This window comes from Hyla sarda, chromosome 2 (genome assembly GCF_029499605.1).
Source record: "Hyla sarda isolate aHylSar1 chromosome 2, aHylSar1.hap1, whole genome shotgun sequence".
NCBI lineage: Eukaryota > Metazoa > Chordata > Amphibia > Anura > Hylidae > Hyla > Hyla sarda.
The window spans coordinates 87,192,298-87,217,815 of record NC_079190.1 but is presented as its reverse complement, the minus strand read 5'-3'; the positions used below and the strand labels follow the sequence as shown (position 1 = coordinate 87,217,815).

General features: G+C 44.9%; 1 protein-coding gene across 2 annotated transcripts in view; it reads left to right on the top strand.

Moving 5' to 3' along the window:
* The window catches only part of LOC130358749 (short-chain dehydrogenase/reductase family 9C member 7-like), a 61,551-nt gene that overhangs the window by 15,890 nt on the left and 20,143 nt on the right, over positions 1-25,518 (top strand). For both annotated transcript variants that reach the window (XM_056562483.1, XM_056562482.1), the window contains exon 2: positions 17,598-17,931. In XM_056562483.1, the coding sequence (XP_056418458.1) occupies positions 17,619-17,931 (313 nt within the window). In that variant the 5' untranslated portion in view covers positions 17,598-17,618. The remainder of the gene's footprint in view (positions 1-17,597; positions 17,932-25,518) is intronic.

Here is a 25,518-nt window from a genome sequence, read left to right as displayed (position 1 = left end):
CGCGGGTCGTACTGGGGAAATCGGTTCTAAGCAGATACTGGTGTTCACCAGAGCCCGCCGCAAAGCGGGATGGACTTGCTGTGGCAGTAACTACCAGGTTGTGTTCCCCAGTAGCGACTCGACCTCTCTGGCAGCTGAGACTGGCGCGGTACACAAGGACTAGACAGAGGCGAGGTCAGACGTAGCAGAAGGTCAGGGCATGCAGTGAGGTTCATAGTCAGAGGCAACAGCAGAAGGTCTGGGTACACAGGCTTGGGAACACACTATAACACTTTCTCAGGGCACAAGGCAACAAGATCTGGCAAGGAGAGGAAGGGGAAGTGGGTTTTATAGGAATGGGAGTGATTTGGGAGTGATTGGGCTAGGCACCAATTAGTGGTGCACTGTCCTTTAAAACTTTAGCAAGCCGGAGCGCGCGCCCCAATTTTCCACCTAAAAATCCATATTATGGCTTATTTTTTGCGTCACCAATTTTAATTTGCAGTGACAGTCATTTTACCCAAAAATTCACGGCGAAATGGAAAAAAAAATCATTGTGCCACAAAATCGAAGAAAAAACGCCATTTTGTAACTTTTGGGGGCTTCCGTTTCTACGCAGTGCATATTTAGGTAAAAATGACACCTTAAAATTATTCTGTAGGTCCGTATGGTTAAAATGATACCCTGCTTATATAGGTTTGATTTTGTGGTACTTCTGGAAAAAATCATAACTACATGCAGGAAAATGTATATGTTTAAAAATGTCATCTTCTGACCCCTATAACTTTTTTATTTTCCCACGTACAGGGCAGTATGAGGACTCATTTTTTGCGCCATGATCTGTTTTTATCGGTACGATTTTTGTTTTGATCGGACTTTTTGATCACTTTTTATTCATTTTTTAATGGTATAAAAAGTGAGCAAAAATACGCTTTTTTGGAATTTGAATTTTTTTTGCGCGTATGCCATTGACCGTATGGTTTAATTAATTATATATTTTTATAGTTCGGACATTTACGCACGCGGTGATACCACATATGTTTATTTTTTTTTATTTACAGTGTTTTATTTTTTTATGGGAAAAGGGGGGTGATTCAAACTTTTATTAGGGAAGGGGTTAAATGACCTTTATTAACACTTTTTTTTTACTTTTTTTTGCAGTGTTATAGGTCCCATAGGGACCTATAACACTGCACACACTGATCTCCTATGCTGATCACTGGCGTGTATTAACGGAGCAGTCATTCATCGATCGGACACCGAGGAGGCAGGTAAGGGCCCTCCCAGTGTCCTGTAAGCTGTTCGGGACGCCGCGATTTCACCACGGCAGTCCCGAACAGCCCGACTGATTAGCCGGGATAGTTTCATTTTCACTTTGGAAGCGGCGGAAGCTTTGACCGCCGCTTCTAAAGGGTTCATACCGCACATTGCCGCGATCGGCGATGTGTAGTATTAGCAACGGGTCCCGGCCGTTGATGAGCGCCGGGACCGATGCGATGTGATGCGGGGTTGCAGCGCGACCCTGCTTCATATCGCGGGAGCTGGCGCAGGACGTAAATATACGTCCTGTGTCGTTAAGGGGTTAACCCCTTAAGGACCACGGGTTTTTCCGTTTTGGCACTTTTGTTTTTTCCTCCTTACCTTTTAAAAATCATAACCCTTTCAATTTTCCACCTACAAATCCATATTATGGCTTATTTTTTGCGTCACCAATTCTACTTTGCAGTGACATTAGTCATTTTACCCAAAAATGCACGGCGAAACGAAAAAAAAAAATCATTGTGCGACAAAATCGAAGAAAAAATGCCATTTTGTAACTTTTGGGGGCTTCCGTTTCTACGCAGTGCATATTTCGGTAAAAATTACACCTTATCATTATTCTGTAGGTCCATACGGTTAAAATGATACCCTACTTATATAGGTTTGATTTTGTCGCACTTCTGGAAAAAATCATAACTACATGCAGGAAAATTTATACGATTAAAAATGTTCTGACCCCTATAACTTTTTTATTTTTCCACGTACAGGGCGGTATGAGGACTCATTTTTTGCGCCGTGATCTGAAGTTTTTATCGGTATTTTTGTTTTGATCACTTTTTATTCATTTTTTAATGGTATAAAAAGTGACCAAAAATGCGCTCTTTTGGACTTTGGAATTTTTTTGCACGTACGCCATTGACCGTGCGGTTTAATTAATGATATATTTTTATAGTTCGGACATTTACTCATGCGGCGATACCACATATGTTTATTTATTTATTTTTTTACACTGTTTTATTTTTTTTTATGGGAAAAGGGGGGTGATTCAAACTTTTATTAGGGAAGGGGTTAAATGACCTTTATTAACACTTTTTTTTCACTTTTTTTTTGCAGTATTATAGGTCCCATAGGGACCTATAACACTGCACACACTGATCTTCTACACAGATCACAGGCGTGTATTAACACGCCTGTGATCAGTGTTATCGGCGCTTGACTGCTCCTGCCTGGATCTCAGGCACGGAGCAGTCATTCGCCGATCGGACACCGAGGCGGTCCCGAACAGCTCGACTGAGCAGCCGGGTCACTTTCACTTTAGAAGCGGCGGTCAGCTTTGACCGCCACTTCTAAAGGGTTAATACCGCACATCGCCGCTATCGGCTATGTGTGGTATTAGCCGCGGGTCCCGGCTGTTGATGAGCGCCGGGACCGACGCGATATGATGCGGGATCGCGGCGCGATCCCGCTTCATATCGCGGGAGGCGGCGCAGGACGTAAATATACGTCCTGCGTCGTTAAGGGGTTAAAAAACCTGACAGAGAGTCGGGGGCGTGGCTTGGCGCCGACGGTGATGGCCACACATTAGGAGGGCTCCTGCTCTGCTGGCCATAAAGGAGCTTTAAATCCACAAAGGTGACCCTGCTTTCAGATGGGGAAGAATTCCCGACGTGCACGAAACCCCTCCGCACCCGCCCGGCTGACTTTATCTACCTCCGGAGGCATACCACGCTACTTTCAGCCGTCCCCGGCCTCAGCTTCTTCCTCCCTCACCGCCATTACGGGACCTGCGCTGGGCCTGCGCTCCCATTCCGGCGCTCACCCAGTGTTACCCACGGTGGATCTCTCTGCTTACCACCTGCCGAAGACACCAGGGACGCCTGCGCTCCTACTGCCGTTGACTGCAGCTGCTGTGACTGAGCCTGTGACCTCGCTTCAGCCGTTGGGGAGCAGCACTACTGACCCTGCTCCGGATCTCCTGCCTGCTGCTGCGGCCCCTGTTGTGGGCTCTTCTCCTACTCTGGAACTGTTGCCTGTGGCGGTGAGTGCTGCTGGGGGACCTGTATTAACGGCAGATTCCCCCCCTAACCCCGCTCTGCAGCTGTCCCTGGTGGGCTCCTCTCCCTTGTCGCTGGGTGGACGTGCTGGGGCTCCATCTTGGGCCTCCTTGGTGGGGGGCCGGCCTTCTTCAGCAAGTTCTCTGCTGTGCTCAGCTACTCACTACTGCTCGGCTTCCCACTCCCCTACACAAGTGGGACCTGCCTCTGTTCCCCCAGCCCATTCTCCTATTACCCCTCTGGACCCTCTAGCTGCCTGCTATACCCCCTCACGTTCCCCTAAGCCACAGAGGTCCAGGCAAGCTGCCATGCAGACCTCCGCACCAGCTTCTAGGGCACTCCATCTGTCTCCTAAGGGGACCCCTCGCTCTCTACCTGGGCCGGTAGCACCACCGGGGCCAACCCCAGCCCTCCTGTCCTGGGACTTGGCATATGACTCTGATTTACCCTGCTCGGGCCTGTCTGTGCATTCCTCTGCTCTCCCTGATTTGAGCCAGCTCCTTTCCCAAATTCCTACTAAGGAGGACTTCCGCTCTCTTATTGCTGAGGTTAAGGAAGCCTGCCAAGCGGAGATCTCCTCTATGCGACAGGACCTCCAGCATGTCTCTGACCGAGTGGATGGATTGGAAGATGCTCATGATCACACCATAGAGTATATTACCCAGCTCCACTCTACCATTGCTTCTCAGAAGGACTTCCTTGGGGATCTCCATGCCCATGTTGAGGATCTGGACAATAGAGGGAGGCGTAACAACATTAGGGTGCGAGGGCTGCCGGAAGCTGCACGTGAGGAGGACCTTTTTGCCACCCTGGAAACCATCTTTAACCTGATACTTGGCGAACCCCCCTCCCATAGGATCAAACTGGACAGAGCTCACAGGGCGCTTCGTCCTAAATCTGCCTCGGGCGCTCCACGGGATGTTATTTGCTGTGTGCATGATTTCCAAGTTAAAGAAGCTATAATGGCTAAGGCTAGGTCTCTGAGACATTTTGACTTCAATGGGGCTCCTCTTCAACTTTTTCAGGACTTGTCCTGGTTAACCCTCAGGAAGCGACGACTGCTCCAACCCCTCCTGGAGGTCCTACGCTCTCATCAGGTGCCGTATAGGTGAAATTTTCCATTTGGGCTCCATGCCCGCAGAGATGGACGCTCCGCTGTTTTACGCTCATTTTCTGACCTTCAAGCCTTCTGCTCCACCTTGGAATTGTCTGTGCCTCAGTTGAAAGATTGGGACCTGATGTCTCCCCCTCCACCTTTACCTCCTGTGTGGCAACCAGTCCGAGCTCGCTGGTCTGGTTCTCAGCGGAAGTCTTTGCCACCCGCCCTGGGAGCCCCGACTCGGGCTCCCCCCTGAGTTTCTGACTGGGACGTTGTATTTTTTCCTCAATATTTTTTGCTTGGGGGTTCTTGCTGGACTCTGACTGTCCCCTGATTGACGGAGATTATCCCCTCTGAGCGGTTGACATTTGTTTTATATTGTCCCCATCATTATAGTACAGTTGAAATTTTTGGTCACCTGTGATTCTTTTTCATATGTGTTTTTTCTGCAATGGCCTCAGAGTTGGGCACCTACCTTTTTGGTGGTGGTTTTCCAGTTGGCTCCTTCCATTTCCCCTCCTGAGGCCATAGTTATGGATCGCTCATGCTTTGGTTCATGGTCCACATTGATGGTCCTGGCCTCCGCATTGGCTTCCTGGTCAATGGTTTATTTTACTATTATCTGTTGTACTTTATTTGTTTGTTTGTTTCTCTGGTATCTGTTTGGTCTTTCGTCGGTTTGTTTGTCTTTGTGTTTTCTCTTGATTTGGTGTTGTTTTCTGTTGGTCTTCTGTTGTCTTGTGTGTCCTTTTCCCTTTTTTTTCTCCCGCCTTAGATTCCCTTCTCCTGTCCGTACAGTTGCTGGTCCCTGCTCTCTTCCAGTCCCCATTGAGGTTTTGGTGCTGCCCGGTGTATCCTACCAGGTTGTTCTTGTGAGTATGCTTCTTTTTGGCTGTTTCTTTTTCTTCACTCACCCGCCATGGTCAGGTGTGTCTCCCTGAATGTTAAGGGGCTTAATTCCCCCACTAAGCGACGCCTACTTCAAAGGGAGTTGGTTGGTTTACATGCTGATATAGTTTTCCTTCAGGAGACGCACTTCGACCATTCTGGGTCCTTCCAATTTCTTCAACACCTGTTCCCCCAGTCTTATTCAGCTACCACGAGTAGGAAAACAGCGGGGGTAGCTATTCTGGTCTCTAGGTCCTGCTCGCTTCAAGTTTCTTCCTCTCTCTCTGACCCTATGGGACGATACGTAATCTTAGAGGGTACTCTGGGAGGGGTCCCCCTTTTGCTCTGTAATGTAAATGCGCCTAACACTTCGCAAATCCCTTTCCTGCGTAGGGTTTTTGCTAGAGGTATCCCCCATCTGCATGGTTAGTGGGCGGTGACTTCAACCTCATTTTTTCCCCATCCTTGAACCGCCATTTTGTTACTAGTGCTCCCCCTGCACCTGCGCAGCTGCGTCTGGCTTCGCTTTTTCGACGTCTCATACGTAACTCCTCGCTCTACGATTTATGGCGGATTGGTCACCCGACGGAGCGCTCTTTTAGTTTTTACTCACATCCCCACAAGTTGCATACTCGTATTGATTATTTTTTTGGGAATCTCCCTATGGTGTGCATGCTCTCTGATACTTCTCTAGATCCTATCTCCTGGTCTGACCACTGTCCAGTTCTTCTCTCTTTTTCTTCTACCCCTTCCTCTCTGAGATCCTGTCATTGGAGGATGAATGACTCTCTTCTTAAAACCTTACCTTCCCGTGAATCGATTCAGCAGTGTATTTCCGACTACTTTACCACTAATGACGGCTCTGTATCCTCTCAGGCTATCCTTTGGGAAGCTCACAAATCGGTGATCCGGGGCCATTGCATTGCTCTGGGCGCCGGTCTCAAGCGGAGCGCTCTGAATCGATCTCGGGAACTTCGTATGGAGATTGCTCGACTGGAGGCTCTCTTGTTATGTTCTCCTTCAGTTTTGACTCTGAGGGGCTTGGTGGCGGCTCGGGCACGCTTAAGCGACCTGGCTCTCCATAAAGTTGAGAGGCAATTGCTTTATGCTAGGCAGCGTTTCTATGAGAAGGGTAACAAGGCCCACACTATGCTGGCGAGACGGTTGCGTGACCAAGCTGCTGCTCAATCCCCCTCAGCTTTGAAGGACCCTGCTGGAGTGCTTCATTACCACCCTGCTGATATCTCTCGTCTGTTTGTTGACTATTACACTAATCTTTACTCACTTCCTTCCCAGTTGCCATCCGACCCGGGGGAGAGAGTGGCGGCCCTAGATGCCTATCTTTCTCAATGTGGATTGCCCTCTCTTTCAGGGGCGGACCGGGATACTCTTAATGCTCCTATTACTGGAGAGGAGATCTCTGAGGTCCTTAAATCTCTCCCCTCTGGTCGCTCCCCTGGGCCGGATGGCTTCCCTTACCTGTACTATAAAACATTTTCATCTTTGTTAGTGCCTAAACTTGTCCCCCTTTTCAATTCCTTTCTAGACGGAGAAACGATCCCGCAGTCTTTCTTTCACTCCCTTATTACCCTCATACCCAAGCCTGGTAAGGATCCTCACGATTGTTCGAGTTACCGGCCCATTGCCCTCCTTAACTCTGACCTTAAGCTTTTTTCTAAGGTTTTGGCAGTTAGACTATGCTCCTTCCTCCCGGCCCTTGTTCATAAGGACCAGGTTGGATTTATCCCTTGTCGCCAGGGTGGAGACAACACTAGGAGGGTAGTGGACCTGATTGATTTGATCAATCGGAGATCTGAACAGGCATTAATTCTTAGTCTTGATGCTGAGAAGGCTTTTGATCCTTTTTGCTACCTTACAGAAATTTGGGATTTCGGGGAAGTTTTTGACTGCACTGCGGGGTCTCTACTCCTCCCCTACAGCTTCACTTAAACTTCCTCACTCGCCATCTCCTACTTTTTCTTTGTTTAATGGGACTCGTCAGGGTTGCCCGTTATCCCCGCTGATCTTTGCCCTCTGTATTGAACCCTTGGCTGCCATGATCAGGGGCGATCCGGACATAACTGGTATTTCCTTACATGATAGGGAGTTCAAGGTTTGTTTATTTGCTGATGATGTCCTTCTTACGCTTTCTCGACCTCTACTGTCTCTTCCTTCTCTCTATAGGGTCTTGCATGACTATGGGGTGGTTTCTGACTACAAGGTAAATCTTTCTAAGTCAGAGGCTCTTCCTCTTAACCTTCCCCCTCATCTTTCTACTCTTTTACGCTTTAACTTTTCTTTTCGGTGGTCTCCCTCTGCTATTAAATACCTTGGGGTCTGGATCTCCTCCCACTATTCCTCACTATACTCTACCAACTATCTCCCCCTATTCAGGGATCTCCGTGCCCTTATGGAAAAATGGCGCTCGCAATATATTTCTTTTTTTGGCCGCATTGCCGCGGTGAAAATGACTGTTCTGCCGAAACTCCTCTACTTTTTTGAAACCCTGCCAGTTCGGGTCCCGCTGTCGGCCCTGCGCTCCCTACAGGTGGCTATTTTTCGGTTCATTTGGGACGGTAAAAGGCATCGGCTACCGATGTCCGTGATGTTGGCTGGGCGGGCGTTTGGGGGTCTGGCGGTCCCGGATGTAGTGAAGTATTACTGGGCTGCCCATTTGCGCCATCTCGCGGCGTGGTCCACCTATCATGCCTACAGCCGCTGGATGGAAATAGAGAAGCTGTAGTTAGCGCCTGTCCACCCTAACGCTCTCCTTTGGACTCTTCCTGCCTCTGCTCCTACTCTCTCCGCTCTCCTGGGTCCTATGGCATTTTCTAAATATGTATGGAATTACTGTTCTGTCAAATTTAAATTACTGTCTCCCTCTTCCCCTCTTCAATCTTTCCTTTATCATCCTAGTTTTCCCCCTGGCCGGACCTCTCTTATGGTAAGGGAATGGGGGTCTAGAGGCCTTTTTTGCTGGGCGGATGTAGTTGACCCTTTGATGCGTACCCTCTTGCCCTTCTCTCAATTACAGTCTCGTTGGGATCTCCCCTCGTCTGAGCGTTTTCATTATTCACAGCTACAACACTTTATGTCCTCCATGCTGGGTGCGCTAGTGGTGTCTTCCCCTACGGGGTTTGAACGGCTGTGTCGTGGTGGACCTCAGGCGAGGGGGCTTCTCTCCGATATTTATTCCTTACTAATCCAACCTCAGGAGGGAGTCCTGGTATCTCATCGCTATATGTCTCGCTGGGAGGAGGTGCTTAATACTACTATCACTCTCCCTCAATGGAAGATAATATGGGAGCGGGCCTCTAGGGCATCTATATTTACTGCTTATAAGGAGACTCAATATAAACTACTTATGGGTTGGTACCATACTCCAGAGTTATTGAATAGGCTGAATCCCGATATCCCCCCCCCCAGTGCTGGCGTTGTGGGGTGGGTTTGGGCACACTGTTTCATGTTTTCTGGTCCTGCCCTCTTATCACGGGGTACTGGGAGTTAGTGAGTCGTTTGGTATCAGATGTTCTTGGAGTCTCGGTCCCTCCTGACCCTCAGGTCTACCTCTTGCACCTTTCCCACTCTGCTCTGCCCAAGAAACTGTTTAAACTGGCTATGCATATGTTCTTGGCAGCTAAGACACTTGTTGCTAAATGCTGGAAGAGGACTCTTCCTCCCTCTGAATCGGACCTACTCTCCCGAATACGTGATATACGCTCTTTAGAATACCTCACTGCTTCTTTGAATAATACTATCCCTGCCTTTCTTTCAGTTTGGGAACCATGGGACCGTTTCTCTGACAGGCAACCTCCCTGAGGCGGTACTGACATCTTCCTTCCCCCCCCCCCCTCTTTCCCTTCCCTCCTTGTTCCCCCTCCCCCCCCCCTTTTTTTTTTTTTCTTTGTTGTCTGTTTGTTTGTTTGTTTTTGTTTGTTGTTTGTTCGAGGTTCTGTTGTCCTTGTCTCCTTTTTGTCTTTGTTTTTGTCTTCTCTCTTTGTCTTCGTGTTGTAGAATCTTAGTTCTCTCTTTGAGTATTTGGCTATAAACCTATGTTCATTCACTACAGTCTTTATGGTTTATCTGGGGTTGGGGCTAATTGTATTGGACTACAACTGTTTCTGAATGCTCTGGTCTTTATCTTAGCTTGTCATTTGCCCTGATGTGCTCACTCTGGGCATTGCCCCAGATTATGCTTTGATTGTGTTTTACTAACTTTCTGTTTTTTATGTGAAAATCTTTAATAAAAATTACAGTTGAAAAAAAAAAAAAAACCTGATAGAGAGTCAAACCCAGATTCTTGGTTAACCACCAAGGGTTTCTTTAGATTTGGAACCTGTTTAGTTGTAATATCACGAAGGGACCAACGAAAGTAATAGAAATCAAATCTACAGCCAATTCCTTCTTATGGAAGATAAATGATCTAATCACATGTAACACCAAATGGGTAATTTACATCTTGCAATGCAGTTATAATAGACAATACGTGGGTAGGACGAAATGCACTCTAAAGGTTAGAATCCATGAACACATTAGCAACATAAAAAAGGGGAACATGAAACACCCCTTATCCCTGCACTTTGCTAGAACACACAACAAGGACCCTTGTGATCTCAATTTTATCGGGATTCAAGTTGTAAGAAAAGACTTTCGGGGTGGTAGTTTCATGTTGAAAATGTCCAAGGCTGAAACACAAAAGATCTATGAATCTATGATCTATGAGTTGAGGGTTTGAATGCTAATTTAGAAATGTTGGGATATTTATAGAGGGTGGTCTCGTTCTGGCGGTAAAGACCCATTGTTTTTACACCCGGGACCTCCCCCCATGATGATTGCCACCCTCTTTGAGTACTGTCAAGCAAATTCTGAAATTCTGACATCCCCGTTAAGAATTTTCTTTATCATTTATACTCTGAACTTTTCTATCTTTATTTCTATATTTCTATCTTTATTTTTATTATTATTATTATTATCATTACATTATTATTATTATTTATTTATTTATTTTTTCATTTTATTCATCTTATCTCAATTTTATTTTTTCATTTATTTTATTTTATTTTCACTCTCATATTATTTATACATTTTTCTGTGACATATATACTATTTAATACACACTGATGAAATTATTCACATTAAGTTTACAATGAGTAATGCTACACCTTTTAAGGTGTAGCAGGCCGGAGGAAGCACACTTAATGTGCGAAACAGGAGCTGGGTCGCATATCACTATCCCCCCACCACCCTCTCCCTTTGTTATATTTATGTGAGTATGCTTCAATAAAAGAAGAACATACCAGCTGAATGGTGAGTTGCCGATTTCTTTCTCTTCTCTTGGAATATATGAATGTCTCATTGTGTCAGAGCACCACCAGCAGCACCTAGCTACACCAACGCATATCCAACACGTTTATTTCCACCTATACCGCAGTGCCGTGCTACTTCTTATATGAACTATTACATTGTCTTCCTACCCTTAAGTCTTCTGAAATAATTACTCTTAAATTCCTTTCCTCAGATACTGAGGTCAGGACTTTGTAAAATATTCTATAGTCTGCCCAAGGCTTTTTACGCCCTATATCCTTTCCATTTGGCGTATCCCTTCAGGAGCATCAACCCTGTTACATATCTGTGTGTCATCAGCAAAAAGACATACCTTACCATCGAGACCTTTTGCAATATCACTAATGAAGATACAGTATTAAGCAAAATTGGTCCCAGTACAGATCCCTGAGGTACCCCACTGGTGACAAGACCTTGCTCTGAATATACTCCATTGACTACAACTACAACTAAGCCACTGCCTAATCCACTCAACAATATTGGAGTCCTAGCTCAATTACTTTATTGATAAGTCTTCTATGTAGGACAGTGTCAAAAGCCTTACTAAAATTTAGCTATGCGATGTCTACTGCCCCTCCACCATCTATTATTTTAGTCACCCAGTCAAAAAAACAAAAAACAATAAGATTTGAATTGACATGATCTCCCTGATGTAAATCCATGTTGTTTTTCATCTTGTAATCCATGGGATTTTAGATGTTACACAATCCCATCCTTTAGTAAGGTTTCCATTAATTTTCCCACTATTGATGTCGGACTTACTGGCCTATAATTGCTTGATTCCTCCCTACTACCTTTCTTGTGAATGGGCACAACATTTGCTTATTTGTCTTCACTTTAGACAGCAAACGTAGAACCTCATCCTCTGTAAAGACACATGCATCAAACTATTCATTAGTCTTCCTCTCTAATTGAGGTCTTTTTCCTTCTTTTTTTTCTGAAAAAACTGAACAGAAGTATTCATTAAGGCAGTCGGCTAGCCCTTTATTCTCTTCTACATACCTTCCTTCCTTTGTTTTTAATTTAGTTATTCCTTGTTTTAATTTCCTTTTTTCATTTATATATCTGAAGAATGTCTGTCGTATCCCCTTTTTTCACAGACTGAGCTAGTTTTTCTTCTGCCTGCGCTTTAGAAGTTCTTAAACCTTGCTTGGCCTCTTTCTGAATAGTCTTGTAGATTTACCTATCTTCATTGCTCTGGGTTGTTTTATAATTACTAATGCTTGCTTTTTGTTTTATATGATTTTGGCCACTTTTTAAACCACACTGACTGGTGATCACTAGATCCCTAGCTTTCCCCTACAATAACATTATATACCAAATCCCCATTTGTGAATACCAAATCCAAAATTGCCTCCCTCCGTGTTGGCTCCTCAACACTTGTTGTAGAGATAATCCCAGTAGGGAATTTAGAATATCTGTACTCCTGGCAGAACTAGCTATTTTGGTTTTCCAAATATATCCAGAAGATTGAAGTCTCCCATAATGATAACTTCTCCTTTTATTGTCATTTTATCTATTTTCCCAACTAGTTGATCATCTCATTCTTTACTTTGGCCAGGTGGTCTATATATCACACCTACATGAGTTACTGTCTGATTACCAAACTGCAACGTAACCCAAACTGACTCTATGTTTGCCTCACTAAATTGTATTAGGTTAGATTTTATGCTATCTTTCACACATAGGGACACTCCTCCTCCTCCTTTCTTGCCTTCTCTGTCTCTCTTCTGTATAAAGAGTACTCTGGTATGGATATGTCCCAGTCCATTAAACCATGTCTCAGTAACAGCCACTAAATCTACATTCTCAGATGCCATTATTGACGCAAGTTCATTGATTGTATTACCTAAACTGAGAGCATTTGTAGACAGGACTCTGAGCTAAACCTCTGTGCTACTGACATGTTCTGGCATTGTTTCGGGGGGCAATTGGACTTATGGATTTTTTCTCTTTTGCCCCCTCTTCCTAGTTTAAATACTCCTTAGCAAATTCTTGGAATCGTTCACTGAGTAGATTTGTTCCTTTTGAGAGAAAGATGCAAACCCTCATTTTTGTACAGTTCATTTAAAAAAAAGATGGTTTGCATCTTTCTCTCAAAGAGAAAACGATGTACTTCAGCCTTTTATTGCAGAGAGAGCAAAAGAGAGAGGGACAGACAGCAGTGTGTGTTGCACAGAAAATCATTTTTACAGCAGTGATTCACCTCCCAGTCACATCAGCGTTCTTGTAATGCCGAGCGCTCCGGGTCCCGCGGCTTCTGCTAACAGCAGCGCTCAAATCTCTGTCTCTGACCGCGAGCGCTGCTGTGTTCGTGTCGGCGGGGCCCGTTCTACTCACCCTTGTCCTCCGGTGTCTCTCGTCCCGGCGCGCGCGGCCCCGCTCCCTAGGGTGCACGCGCGCCGGCTTTCTAAGATTTAAAGGGCCAGCGCACCGCTAATTGATGCCTGGTCCAATTAGTTCATCACCTCCCTACACTATATAAACCCACTTCCCCTTCCTGTCCCTGCCGGATCTTGTTGCCTTGTGCCCTGTGAAAGCGTTATAGTGTGTTCCCTAGCCTGTGTGCCCAGACCCTCTGCTGTTGCCCCTGACTACGAACCTCGCTGCCTGCCCTGACCTTCTTCTACGCCTGACCCCGCCTCTGTCTAGTCCTTGTGTACCGCGCCAGTCTCAGCTGCCAGAGAGGTCGAGTCGCTACTGGGGAACACAACCTTGTAGTTACCGCCGCAGCAAGTCCATCCCGCTTTGCGGCGGGCTCTGGTTAACACCAGTATCTGCTTAGAACCGATTCCTCAGTATGACCCGCGTCATCACCTCTCTGGCACAGAGGATCCACCTCCAGTGTCCTCACCAGCCGCTAGTCCGGACCCTGACAGTTCTGTTGCAGAGAGAGGGACAGAGAGCAGTGTGTATTGCACAGAAAAGCATTTTTACAGCAGCGGTTCATTTCCCAGTCAAATCAATGTTCTATTCCAGAGAGGGACAGAGAGCAGTGTGTTGCACAGAAAAGCATTTACAGCAGCGATTCACCTCAAGCCCAAATCCAGCCTAGGAGTACTGATAGGGAAGGGAGTGAGATTGAGAGAGGAAGTGCAATTTTGGGTTTAGTACACAGCAACTGTGTGCTGCAGCACTGGTGTTGTCAACAACTGAAAAGCTAATAGTAGCCAGCCAGTTAGGGTGAGCAGAGCACTAAAAGCATATTGTCCTCTATTAAGTGTAACCTGTGTGTACATATAAGTAGAGTACCATTTTGTTCCTGTTAACGACTTAAGGGCCTAGATTCTGTGAAAGGCCAGCCAAAAGTACACGCCTGCTGGTGTTGTAGACAAATACTGTTTTAAGCGTACTGGAGCTCATTGTCCTCCCCTCATAAGTGCATACCACATACATACATCTAAGTTGTGTACTATTTTGTTTCTGTTAAAGTCTCAAGGGCCTAGATACTGTGAAAGGCCAGCCAAAAGTACACAACTGCTGGTGTTGTAGACAAATACTATTTTAAGCGTAGTGGAGCATATTGTATTCCCCTCATATATGCATTAAGTATGTCAAGCAGAGAAGTGCCAGGACTTGCACAGAGGAGCGGCAGAGGCTTAAATTCATCAGGCAGAGGTCGCTGCAGACTAGGAGCGAGTGGCAGCAGGAGTCGCAGCGAGAAGCCTGAGCTCCGGTATCAGCTAGTGGTCGTGTCTCTACCAGCAACCCATCTGCCATCATCGATTGGTTAACACGGTCATCCACTTCATTACAAGAGACATCTTACACCCCCAGTCAACAGTTGGTGGGTTCCTCAGACACAACCCTCAGTTGGAATGGCCCGGGAGCAGCCCCTGTCCTCCCATTGCCTCTGTCCTATGCTGTTTTCTCCCCCCACAGAAGTATCTTATGCTGTGGGTTCCGCTCCACTATTTAGTGAAGACGATCTACTAGAGGACAGTCAGCAGCAATTGCCCAGCCAAGAAATGGAGTAGACATCCGTAGCTTCCTCCGCTAGGGGGGCAAGTAGTGATGAGGAGAGTGGCATGGGAAGTGGGGTTGCGAGCTTTCAGGATCCTGAAGCAGACACTTTTGAGAAACCTGAGGAGGACATCAGTGGCGTGCAGACACAACTCGATGATGATGAAGCCGATCGCACTTGGGAGCCGGGTGCATAAAGGGCTTCATCATCATCAGGAGAAGAGGGTTGCCCGTGAGGCAGAAGCTGAGCCAGCATGGTGGTAGCATGGTGGCAGAAGTGGAAAGTCTGGAGCCAAAAGTGCCCGGGGTAGACCACCTGCTTTGCAGCAGCCTACCTTCCCAGTAGGTAGTGAACATGGGTTCCTGGAGTCGGCAGCAGTAGCAGTCAATCAGTGCAGTCTGTTGGTGGTAAAATCAGCTACTCAGCGTTGTGGCAGTTTTTCATCAAACATCCGGAGGATGTTAACCTGGCCACATGAAAGATGTGTCGGAAGAAGATGAAGCATGGCCATGGTCCCAATGTTGGCACCATGGCCCTGCGCCAACATATGCAGCGCCACCATAAAGCGACCTGGGAGAACGGTGGCTCCGATGTGGTGGTCCAGCCTGCTGCATCACCCAGTGGCACGCCGATCCCTCTTTAAAGGCTCCACCACTTCAGCCGAAGAGAGCTGTCTGTCATACCAATCTTCTGTCGCTCCAGATGCTCCTGCTCTTTGTACTTCGAATCATTCATTCCGCCAGCAATAAATTACTCATTAGATGGTGCAGAAGCTGAATTGCTGCCACCTCCAGGTTGTGTCATTCAGCCACTATATGGTCTCCTCAAAAATTAGCAAAATTGCAGTTTTCGTTTCAATTTCCCGACACAAATATAAGAAGATAAGCTAAAAGTCAAAGATGCCGGTTTAACAAGAATAAACAGGGATAAATCGCTAGCTACTAGAGTTGGACTCTTTCACAGGCTCTGAATGAGAGCAAACTGCCACTTTAAATAGGCAACCCCGCAGGTGCTCTCATCAAAAGGTCAGCTGGCCAGCCAGACAGCTAAGTGTAACCCGGCAACAAAAACAAACAAAGAACCTGTCAGAACCTTTTAACCCTATAGGTGATGACATCTTGTCACTACAATCTCATGGCATGAAGGACATTTTCAAAACAATCTGCATGTCATACTGAATAACAGTATTATTTCACTAACACAGCACACTCCCTATGCATGTTACAGCAAGGCAAAGTGTTCTACACCCCTAGTGAGGCTCTCTGTAGCCCGGAAATAGTTGTTTTTGATTGCAATTTGCCACAAATAAATTTGTATCGAACCAAATTCTTTCAAAAAATTTGGCGAATTGGCCAAATAAAATTTTTCAAAAATTGTGTAGAGCTGTTGTATATTTTCTACATAAAATGTAAAATAAAGACATACAAAAATGTTTTTATTAATATATGAAGCATTTCACATAATCATCCAACAACAGGGGGGAAGGCCCAGTAGCACTCCTGTATGTGCAGTAACATTTCAGTAGGTCCAATAGTAGTAGGCCTTACAACAACAGTGAAGGCACATTGAAGGGGTACTTCAGTGGAATTTTTTTCTTTTTAAATAAACTGGTGCCAGAAAGTTAAACAGATTTGTAAATTACTACTATTAAAAATTCTTAATCCTTTCAGTACTTATCAGCTGCTCCACAGGAAGTTCTTTTCTTTTTGAATTTCTCATCTGTCTGACCACAGTGCTCTTTATTGACACCTGTCATGTCAGGAACTGTCCAGAGCAGGAGAGGTTTACTCTGGGGATTTTCTCCTGCTCCTGAAACAGTTTGTCCATTTCAGGACAGTTCCTGAAATGGACAGAGGTGTCAGAGAACACTGTGGTCAGACAGATAAGAAATTTGGTGGAACATATAGCATATGATTACAAATTTTAAATAGAAGTAATTTACAAATATGTTTAACTTTATTTAAAAAAAAAATGTTTTCCACTGGAGTACCCATTTAAGGGACTGTTGGCAGTCCAGTAGGCCCAATAGGAGCAGGCCTTTAAGCAGCCATGTCTGATGGCACAGCCCTGAGCTGGGGGCTACATCAGAGAGGATTGATCCACTTGGTCATTCTTCCTATGGGCACTGCTGTCGCAGTGGTGGTGGTTGCTGCACAGCGCTTCGCCATTTAAAAGAGTACCTGTCATCAAACCATATTTTTTAAACTTACTCAGATTATATTCCCTAACTCCTCCTAACACCCCTCCTGCCCTTTAAAAAAAAAAATTCCAAGCTTTAAAAAGTTCTATTTCATACCTTTCTTCTTGTTCAAATTGTGTGATCTCCCGGCAGGAGAAAGTGGGTATTCTCATGGCCTCGCCATGCCCTGCATGCATTTCCTACATTTGGTCTCCTGCCAGGCCGGGAGGAGACCAAACTAACTGTTTGACTTGCACAGGGAACAGAAAAGAGCCCCCTAGTGGCTGTTTTTTTCAATCACATTAAAAACATGTAGAGGGAGATTTATCAAAACCTGTGCAGTGTAAAAGTTAACCAGTTGGCCATAGCAACAAATCAGATTGCTTCTTTCATTTTTAAAAATGCCTCTAAAAATTTAAGTGATCTGGTTGCGATGGGCAACTATTCAACTTTTATACTGCACAGGTTTTGATAAATCTCCCCATAAAGGTTGAGAATTTTAACAGCAAGTAAATAGCAAAATGTCTTATAATTACATAAGGAACAATATATTAAAAGTTTAGTTTGGTGACAGGTACTCTTTAAGTTAGGGATGTGAGGAACCTGCTCAACCCAGGTGGCTGTGAAGTAGTGAGCAGGCTTGCACATTTTGCTTAAAACGTACACCAACAACCTGATAGTTTAATAAATATTGCAAGAAATCTGTGTACAGATGTGTGGCCTGGTCTGTCTTGCTACATTAAAGACATCCATAAATCTGGCTAAAAGCTACATTTTCAGTTTAACTTATATTGAACAAAAATGACCTTATATTTCTGAATTCTATTGCAGGATAAAACTGTATCACTTATCATGTGGCTCCTTCTGCTTATGGTATTTGTCCTGATCTTTTTGTACCGATGGTACAGACAAAGTCTGATCCTGGAGAATCTCACAGACAAATATGTCTTTATCACTGGATGTGACACTGGGTTTGGAAACCTGCTGGCACAGCAACTGGACAAACATGGAATGAAAGTTCTGGCAGCTTGTCTGACTGACCATGGGGCTCAGAATCTAAAGGAAGAGACCTCTAGTAGGCTACAAACAATATTACTGGATGTTACTGACAGCAAAAGTGTAAGCTCTGCTGCCGAGAGTGTGTCAAATATAGTTGGAAATGCAGGTGATCATTTGTTTTTCATAGCCTACATAATTTGCATGCTTTCAGTGATGTTTTTATTGATTACTATACCATGATGCACAATATATATTGTACAGGACTAGAATAAAGGTTCTGTTATTATATATATATATATATATATATATATATATATATATATATATATATATATATATATATATTTCTTTTTTTACAGTTTTAGTCTTTTTTAGAATATTTATTGCAATCTTTTGATTGCATTTACTGTTCAGTGCTATGCATATGCATATCACTGATCAGTGTTATCAGCTATCTACTTCTCTGGTCTGCTAGAAGGCAGAGCAGAAAAAGTCATCACTGCAGATGGCCGAGAGATGGTAAGAGAAGCTCTAGCGGCCATCTTGATTCATCAGACACCCGTGATTGCGTGTCTTATGTTTATAAAACATTTGTAAATTTGAAGCACGTTCTGTCTATAATCCATTCTATCATTATGTACCATAGTGTATGGTGAGGTCTTTGAGGCGTGGTTATCCCCTTAAGGACCCGGGGTTTTTCCATTTTGCATTTTCGTTTTATCCTCCTTACCTTTAAGAAATCATAACTCTTTCAATTTTGCACCTAAAAATCCATATTATGGTTTATTTTTTGCACCACCAATTCTACTTTGTAATGGCATCAGTCATTTTACCCAAAAATGTACGGCAAAACGGAAAAAAAATCATTGTGAGACAAAATTGAAAAAGAAAACGCCATTTTGTAAATTTTGGGGGCTTCCGTTTCTACACAGTACATTTTTTGGTAAAAATTACACCTTATCTTTATTCTGTAGGTCCATATGATTAAAATGATACCCTACTTATATAGGTTTGATTTTGTCGTACTTCTGGAAAAAATAATAACTACATGCAGGAAATTTTATACGTTTCAAATTGTCATCTTCTGACCCCTATAACTTTTTTTTTTTTCTGCGTATGGGGGGGGGGGGGGGTGCACCATGATCTGAAGTTTTGATTGGTACCATTTTTGCATTGATAGGACTTATTGATCGCTTTTTATTCATTTTTTCATTATATAAAAAGTGACCAAAAATTTTGGACTTTGCACAATTTTGGACTTTGGAATTTTTTGGCGCGTATGCCATTAACCGTGTGGTTTAAGTAATGATATATTTTTATAATTCTGACATTTCCGCACACGGCGATACCACATATATTTATTTTTATTAACACAGGTTTTTTTTGTGGGAAAAGGGGGGGTGATTCAAAGTTTTATTAGGGAAGGGGTTAAATGACCTTTATTTATTTTTTTTTCCACTTTTTTTTTTGCAATGTTATAGCCCCCATAGGGAGCTATAACACTGCACACACTGATCTTTCACATTGATCAGTGGTTTCTCATAGGAAACCATTGATCGATGATTCTTCCGCTTGACTGCTCATGCCTGGATCTCAGGCATTGAGCAGTCATTCGGCGATTGGACAGCATGGAGGCAGGTAGGGACCCTCCAGCTGCCCTGTAAGCTGTTCGGGATGCCACAATTTAGCCGCGGCGATCCCGAACAGCTCCCTGAGCTAACCGGCATTGTTTTACTTTCACTTTAGACGCGGCGTTCAACTTTGAATGCCGCGTCTAAAGGGTTAATAGCGTGCGGTACTGCGATCAGTGCTGCGCGCTATTAGCCAGGCTGTGGCCCTGCGTTATAGGACGGCAGCGGACTCATGACATACCGGTACGTCATGGGTCCTTAAGAGGTTAAAGGGGTATTCCAGGAAAAAACGTTTTCATATATATCAACTGGCTCCTGAAAGTTAAACAGATTTGTAAATTACTTCTATTACAAAATCTTAATCCTTCCAATAACTATCAGTTGCTGAAGTTGAGTTGTTCTTTTCTGTCTGGCAACAGTGCTCTCTGCTGACATCTCTGCTTGTCTCGAGAACTGCACAGAGTAGAAGAGGTTTACTATGGGGATTTCTACTCTGGACGGTTCCCGAGACAGGTGTCATCAGAGAGCACTTAGACAGAAAAGAACAACTCAGCTTCAGCAGCTCATAAGTACTGAAAGGATTAAGATTTTTTAATAGAAGTAATTTACAAATCTGTTTAACTTTCTAGAGAAAATTGATATATATAAAAAAAGTTTTTTCCTGGATAATCCCTTTATTATCTTGTAATAGGTCTGATGAATAACCCCCCTGAGCTCTGATCAACATTGATCACAGCATCTGAAGGGTTATTGGCAGGCAACAGCGGGAACGCTGATGTCCACCATTCTGAGTCTCCAGCTGCTGATAGCAGCCAGAGCTCACGAGCTATGCAGCGAGCGCTGCTCTTATGCTCAATTAACCCCTTAGGGACTCAGCCCATTTTGGCCTTAAGGACTCAGACAATTTAATTTTTACGTTTTCATTTTTTCCTCCTCGCCTTCTAAAAATCATAACTCTTTTATATTTTCATCCACAGTCTAGTATGAGGGCTTGTTTTTTGCGTGACCAGTTGTCCTTTGTAATGACATCACTCATTATATCATAAAATGTATGGCGCAACCAAAAAACACTATTTTTGTGGGGAAATTAAAAAGAAAAACGCAATTTTGCTAATTTTGGAAGGTTTCATTTTCACGCCGTACAATTTATGGTAAAAATGACGTGTGTTCTTTATTCTGAGGGTCAATACAATTAAAATTATACCCATGATTATATACTTTTCTATTATTGTTGTGCTTAAAAAAAATCACAAACTTTTTAACCAAATTAGTACGCTTATAATCCCTTTATTTTGATGACCTCTAACTTTTTTATTTTTCCGTATAAGCGGCGGTATGGGGGCTCATTTTTTGCTCCATGATCTGTACTTTATTTTGATACCACATTTGCATATAAAAAACTTTTAATACATTTTTTATAATTTTTTTTAAATAAAATGTATTAAAAAAGTAGCAATTTTGGACTTTTTTTTTTTTTCGTTCACGCCGTTCACCGTACGGGATCATTAACATTTTATTTTAATAGTTCGGACATTTATGCACGCGGAAATACCAAATATGTCTATAAAATTTATTTTTTATGCTTTTTGGGGCTAAAATAGGAGAAAACTGACATTTACTTTTTTATTGGGGGAGGGGATTTTTCCCTTTTTTTAACTTTTACTTTTACATTTTTTTTTACACTTGAATAGTCCCCGTAGGGGACTATTCATAGCAATACCATGATTGCTAATACTGATCTGTTCTATGTATAGGACATAGAACAGATCAGTGTTATCGGTTATCTTCTGTTCTGGTCTGCTCGATCTCAGACCAGAGCAGGAGACGCCAGGAGCCAGATGGAGGCAGGTGAGGGGACCTCCGTGCGGCGTTCTGAATGATCGGATCCCCGCAGCAGCGCTTCGGGCGATCCGATCATTCATTCAAATCGCGCACTGCCGCAGATGAAGGGATCTGTATTGATCCCGGCACCTGAGGGGTTAATGGCGGACGCCCGCGAGATCGCAGGCGTCGGCCATTGCCGGCGGGTCCCTGGCTGCGATCAGCAGCCGGGATCAGCCGCGCATGACACTGGCATCGCTCCGATGCCCGCGGTTATGCACAGGACGTAAATGTACGTCCTGGTGCGTTAAGTACCACCGCACCAGGACGTACATTTACGTCCTGCGTCCTTAAGGGGTTAATGTGCGCGAAGTTACTCGCTGTGGCACCATACATTTACACATGTTCCTATTGGGGTAATCTAACCACAGCTTCGGATACATGTAATCTAACTACATTTGCTGTGTGATACAAAAAGGTACCATTTGAGGCGTAGTTACTCGAGCTAGAACCCCCAGACAGTAAAATCTGCAAGTAAGATGGGAGAGAAAAGCTGGATCATTCTGTTCTAAAAAGCATGTTGCTTATGGAAAAATATAAGAAAACTAACAATTATATTGTGAGCTAAGCTACAGGGTGATGGAAAAAAGATTATACTGGAATTCCTCTTTAAAGCTAACATTTCATGTAAATTTTAGGATATGCTGTCCCATGTGTGTACATGAGTAGCAGTATTTCTAACCAATATATAGCTTCAATATTGTTGCGTGTAGCGCCGCTGGCCGTGGGAGCACTCTCTGCCCTACTCCCCGCACGGACCGCAATACGCTTCACATGATGCGATGCGATATCGCTCGGTCCGCCGGTTCTCACCTGTCCTGCCGTCTTCCTGCTTCCTCTGTCCTCCCTGGTGGACGTCTCACGCATACCCGCCTCCTTGGGCGCGCGTGCCGATTCTCAGAGACTTAAAGGGTCAGTGCACCACTAAATGGTGTTTCCTTGGGACTGACCTTATTTAACCCGCACTTCCTCCTGTTACCTTCTGGATCTTTGTGCTCACTAGCCTAAGAGAAAGCATTCCTGATTGTGTATTGCCTTACTGTGTACAAGACCTCCTAGCTACATTCTTGACCTTGCACCTGTGCCACTTGCCCTGACCTTCTGCCTTTCCTGACTTCGTAATTGCCTCATCCTTCCTGTGCCATGTTACACCTCGGCTGCCTGTGTGGACGAGTCGTATCAGGGGTAGCGATCTGGGTGCCGCCTGTCGCTGCAATTCCATCCCATTTTGCGGTGGGCTCTGGTGAAAACCCGCAGCATCTTTAGACTCTGCTCCCTGGTACGGCCCACGCCATCATCCTCACAGGTTCAGCGAATCCACTTCACCACTGCCGTTACAATAAGATCCGGCCATGGATCCCGCCAAGGTGCCTCTGCCGAATGTCGCTGATCTATCTGCCATAGTGGCACAACAATCTCTTCAGATTGAGCAACAAGCGCAACAGCTGAATCAGCTATCTGCAATGATGCAGCAGCTCCTCTCCGCTCAACAACCGCAGTAGCCTCCACCTCCTCCAGTGGCTCCTCCGGTGTCTGCAGCTTCCATAGTTTCCATTGGCTCTAAGTTACGTTTGTCTCTGCCGACAAACTCAAAGGGGACCCTAAATTCTGCAGGGGGTTTGTGATCCAATGTTCTATGCATTTGGAACTTATGGCTGATCAGTTCCCGACGGAGCATGCCAAGGTAGCATTCGTGGTCAGTCTTCTTTCCGGGAAAGCCCTGGCCTGGGCCATACCTCTCTGGGACAGAAATGATCCAGTGTCCTCCAATCTGCAAGCCTTCTTTTCAGAATTCCGCAGTATCTTTGAAGAGCCTGCACGGGTCTCCTCGGCTGAAACCGCACTACTGAACCTCCACCAAGGGGACTGTACTGTTGGTGACTATGTGGTCCAGTTCCACACTCTTGGCTCCAAATTGGCCTTGAATGATGAGGCTCTGTATGCTACCTTTAAAAAAAAAGACTTTCAAGTAGAGTTAAGGATGCTCACGCTGCACGAGATCCTCCCTTTTCTCTCATTGAGCTCATTCTCTTGTTCACTCGCATCGAAGTGCGTCTTGCCGAGAGGCAGGAGAAAATTTGTCAAGAATGTGAACCAGTTTGGACACGTCATTTTCCTCAATTGGCACCAGTGTTCCAGCGGCCACCTAATCCACCAACATTGCCTCCTGCTAAGGAGGCTATGAAGGTGGACCATGCCCACTTGTCCCAGCAAGAGAGGTCCCGCTGACGTAATGAGAACTTGTGCTTGTATTGTGCCAGCACAGAACATTACCTCAGAAATTGTTCTCTTCGGCCACCCCGTTAGGGACACGTATGCACCTAGGGCACATGAGAGAGGTGTCTCTAGGTGTGAATTCTCACTCTCCTCGACTGATTATGCCAGTTCTATTACTCACCTCTGCAGGAGCTTTGTTCCACACCTCTGCTTTCCTGGATTCGTGTTCTGCAGGAAATTTTAACAACACTTCCCTGGTCCACAAGCACTGTCTTCCACTGACACGGCTCGTCAAGCCTTCATACATTTCCTCCATCAATGGTGAATCCTTGAAATACGTGGTGCACTTCCCCACTGAACCACTTTTATTGCAAGTGGGTGCTTTACACAAAGAGAAGATCAAGTTCTATGTGCTTTTCCTCGGTCTTCCCTGGTTTCCCAGGCAAACTGCTGAAGTCATTCGCTGGGGTCCTGTCTACCAAAATCTCTGTCTGGCGTCACCACAGCCTAAGTATTCTCTACCGCCTTCTTCTATGCCGGGTTTGCCTGTTCCTTACCAGGACATTGCAGATGTGTTCTGCGAAAAGCAGGCTGAAATTCTTCTTCCGCACCGTCCCTATGACTGCTCGATTGACCTTCTGCCAGGGACCTCCTTGGGGAAGAATCTTCCCCTTGTCTGTTCCCGAGATGCAAGCCATGACTCAATACATCAAGGAATATCTCCAGAAGGGCTTCATCCGGAAGTCCTCCTCCCCTGCCGGTGCAGGATACTCCTTTGTGGAAAAGGACAGGTCTCTCCCCCCTTATATTGATTAGCGGGGGCTTAACAAGATCACTATCAAGAATCGGTACCCCTAACCTTTGATTTCTGAGCTCTTTGATCGCCTGCGGGGTGCCAAGGTCTTCTCTAAACTTGATCTGCGAGGAGCATACAACCTCATCAGAATACGGGAAGGAGATGAATGGAAGATGGCCTTTAATACCCGTGATGGGCACTCCGAGTCCCTTGTGATGTTTTTCAAGAATTTGCCAATGACATCTTCCATGATCTTCTCTACACTTCTACAATCGCCTTTACGCCAAATTCGAGAAATGCCTCTTTGAGAAGACAAGTCTTCCATTTCTTGCATATATTGTCTCCAACCAAGGCCTCCAGATGGACCCTGATAAGCTGTCTTCGGTTCTTAACTGGCCTCGACCTTCTGGCCTGTGGGCTATACAACGCTTTCTGGGTTCCCCAATTATTATCAACAGTTTATACCACACTTCTCCTCGTTAGTTGCACCGATTGTGGCTCTCACTAAGAAGAATGGTTACCCCAAATCCCGACTTCCTGAGGCCAAAGAAGCATTCTCCCAACTGAAATTGGCATTTGCCTCTGCACCAGTTTTGTTGAGACACGATCCAGAAAAATCATTCCATCTCCAAGTAGATGCCTCTTTAGTAGGAGCTGGAGCAATACTGACCCAAAAACCGTGACTTGTGGGTTTTTCCCCAAGACCTTTTTCACGTGCCGAGAGGAATTATTCAATTGGAGACAGTGAATTTTTGGCCATTGAGCTCGCCCTGGAAGAATGGCATCATGTACTGACGGATCTTCTCATCCAGTCAGTATCTACACAGATCATAAGAATCTTTTGCATCTTCAGTCCGCTCTGCGTCTAAATCCCCAGCAGGCAAGGTGATGTGCCGGGGAACCTCCAGTGAGGTGCTAGTCCGACCCTGGTAAAAATGGGGTCAAGGAACAAACAGCAGCAATCTTAAGCCAGCGATATTCACCTCAGAACAACTAAACGAAAATGGATTACTTCACTTCACGTTTAGAAAACCGGGAAAGACTCATATCGGACCTCACCAGTCAGCAACAGCAACACCCTGCTACTGTCAAAGGTGAAGCTGTTCCTGACACTAATCTCCTAGCTATGTCTATTTTGTTCCACAAACTGGAGGATCTCCTACAGGATGAACTAAGACATAGAACAGACATTGATTTTCTGAATATTTATATGCATGAAAGACTAGCC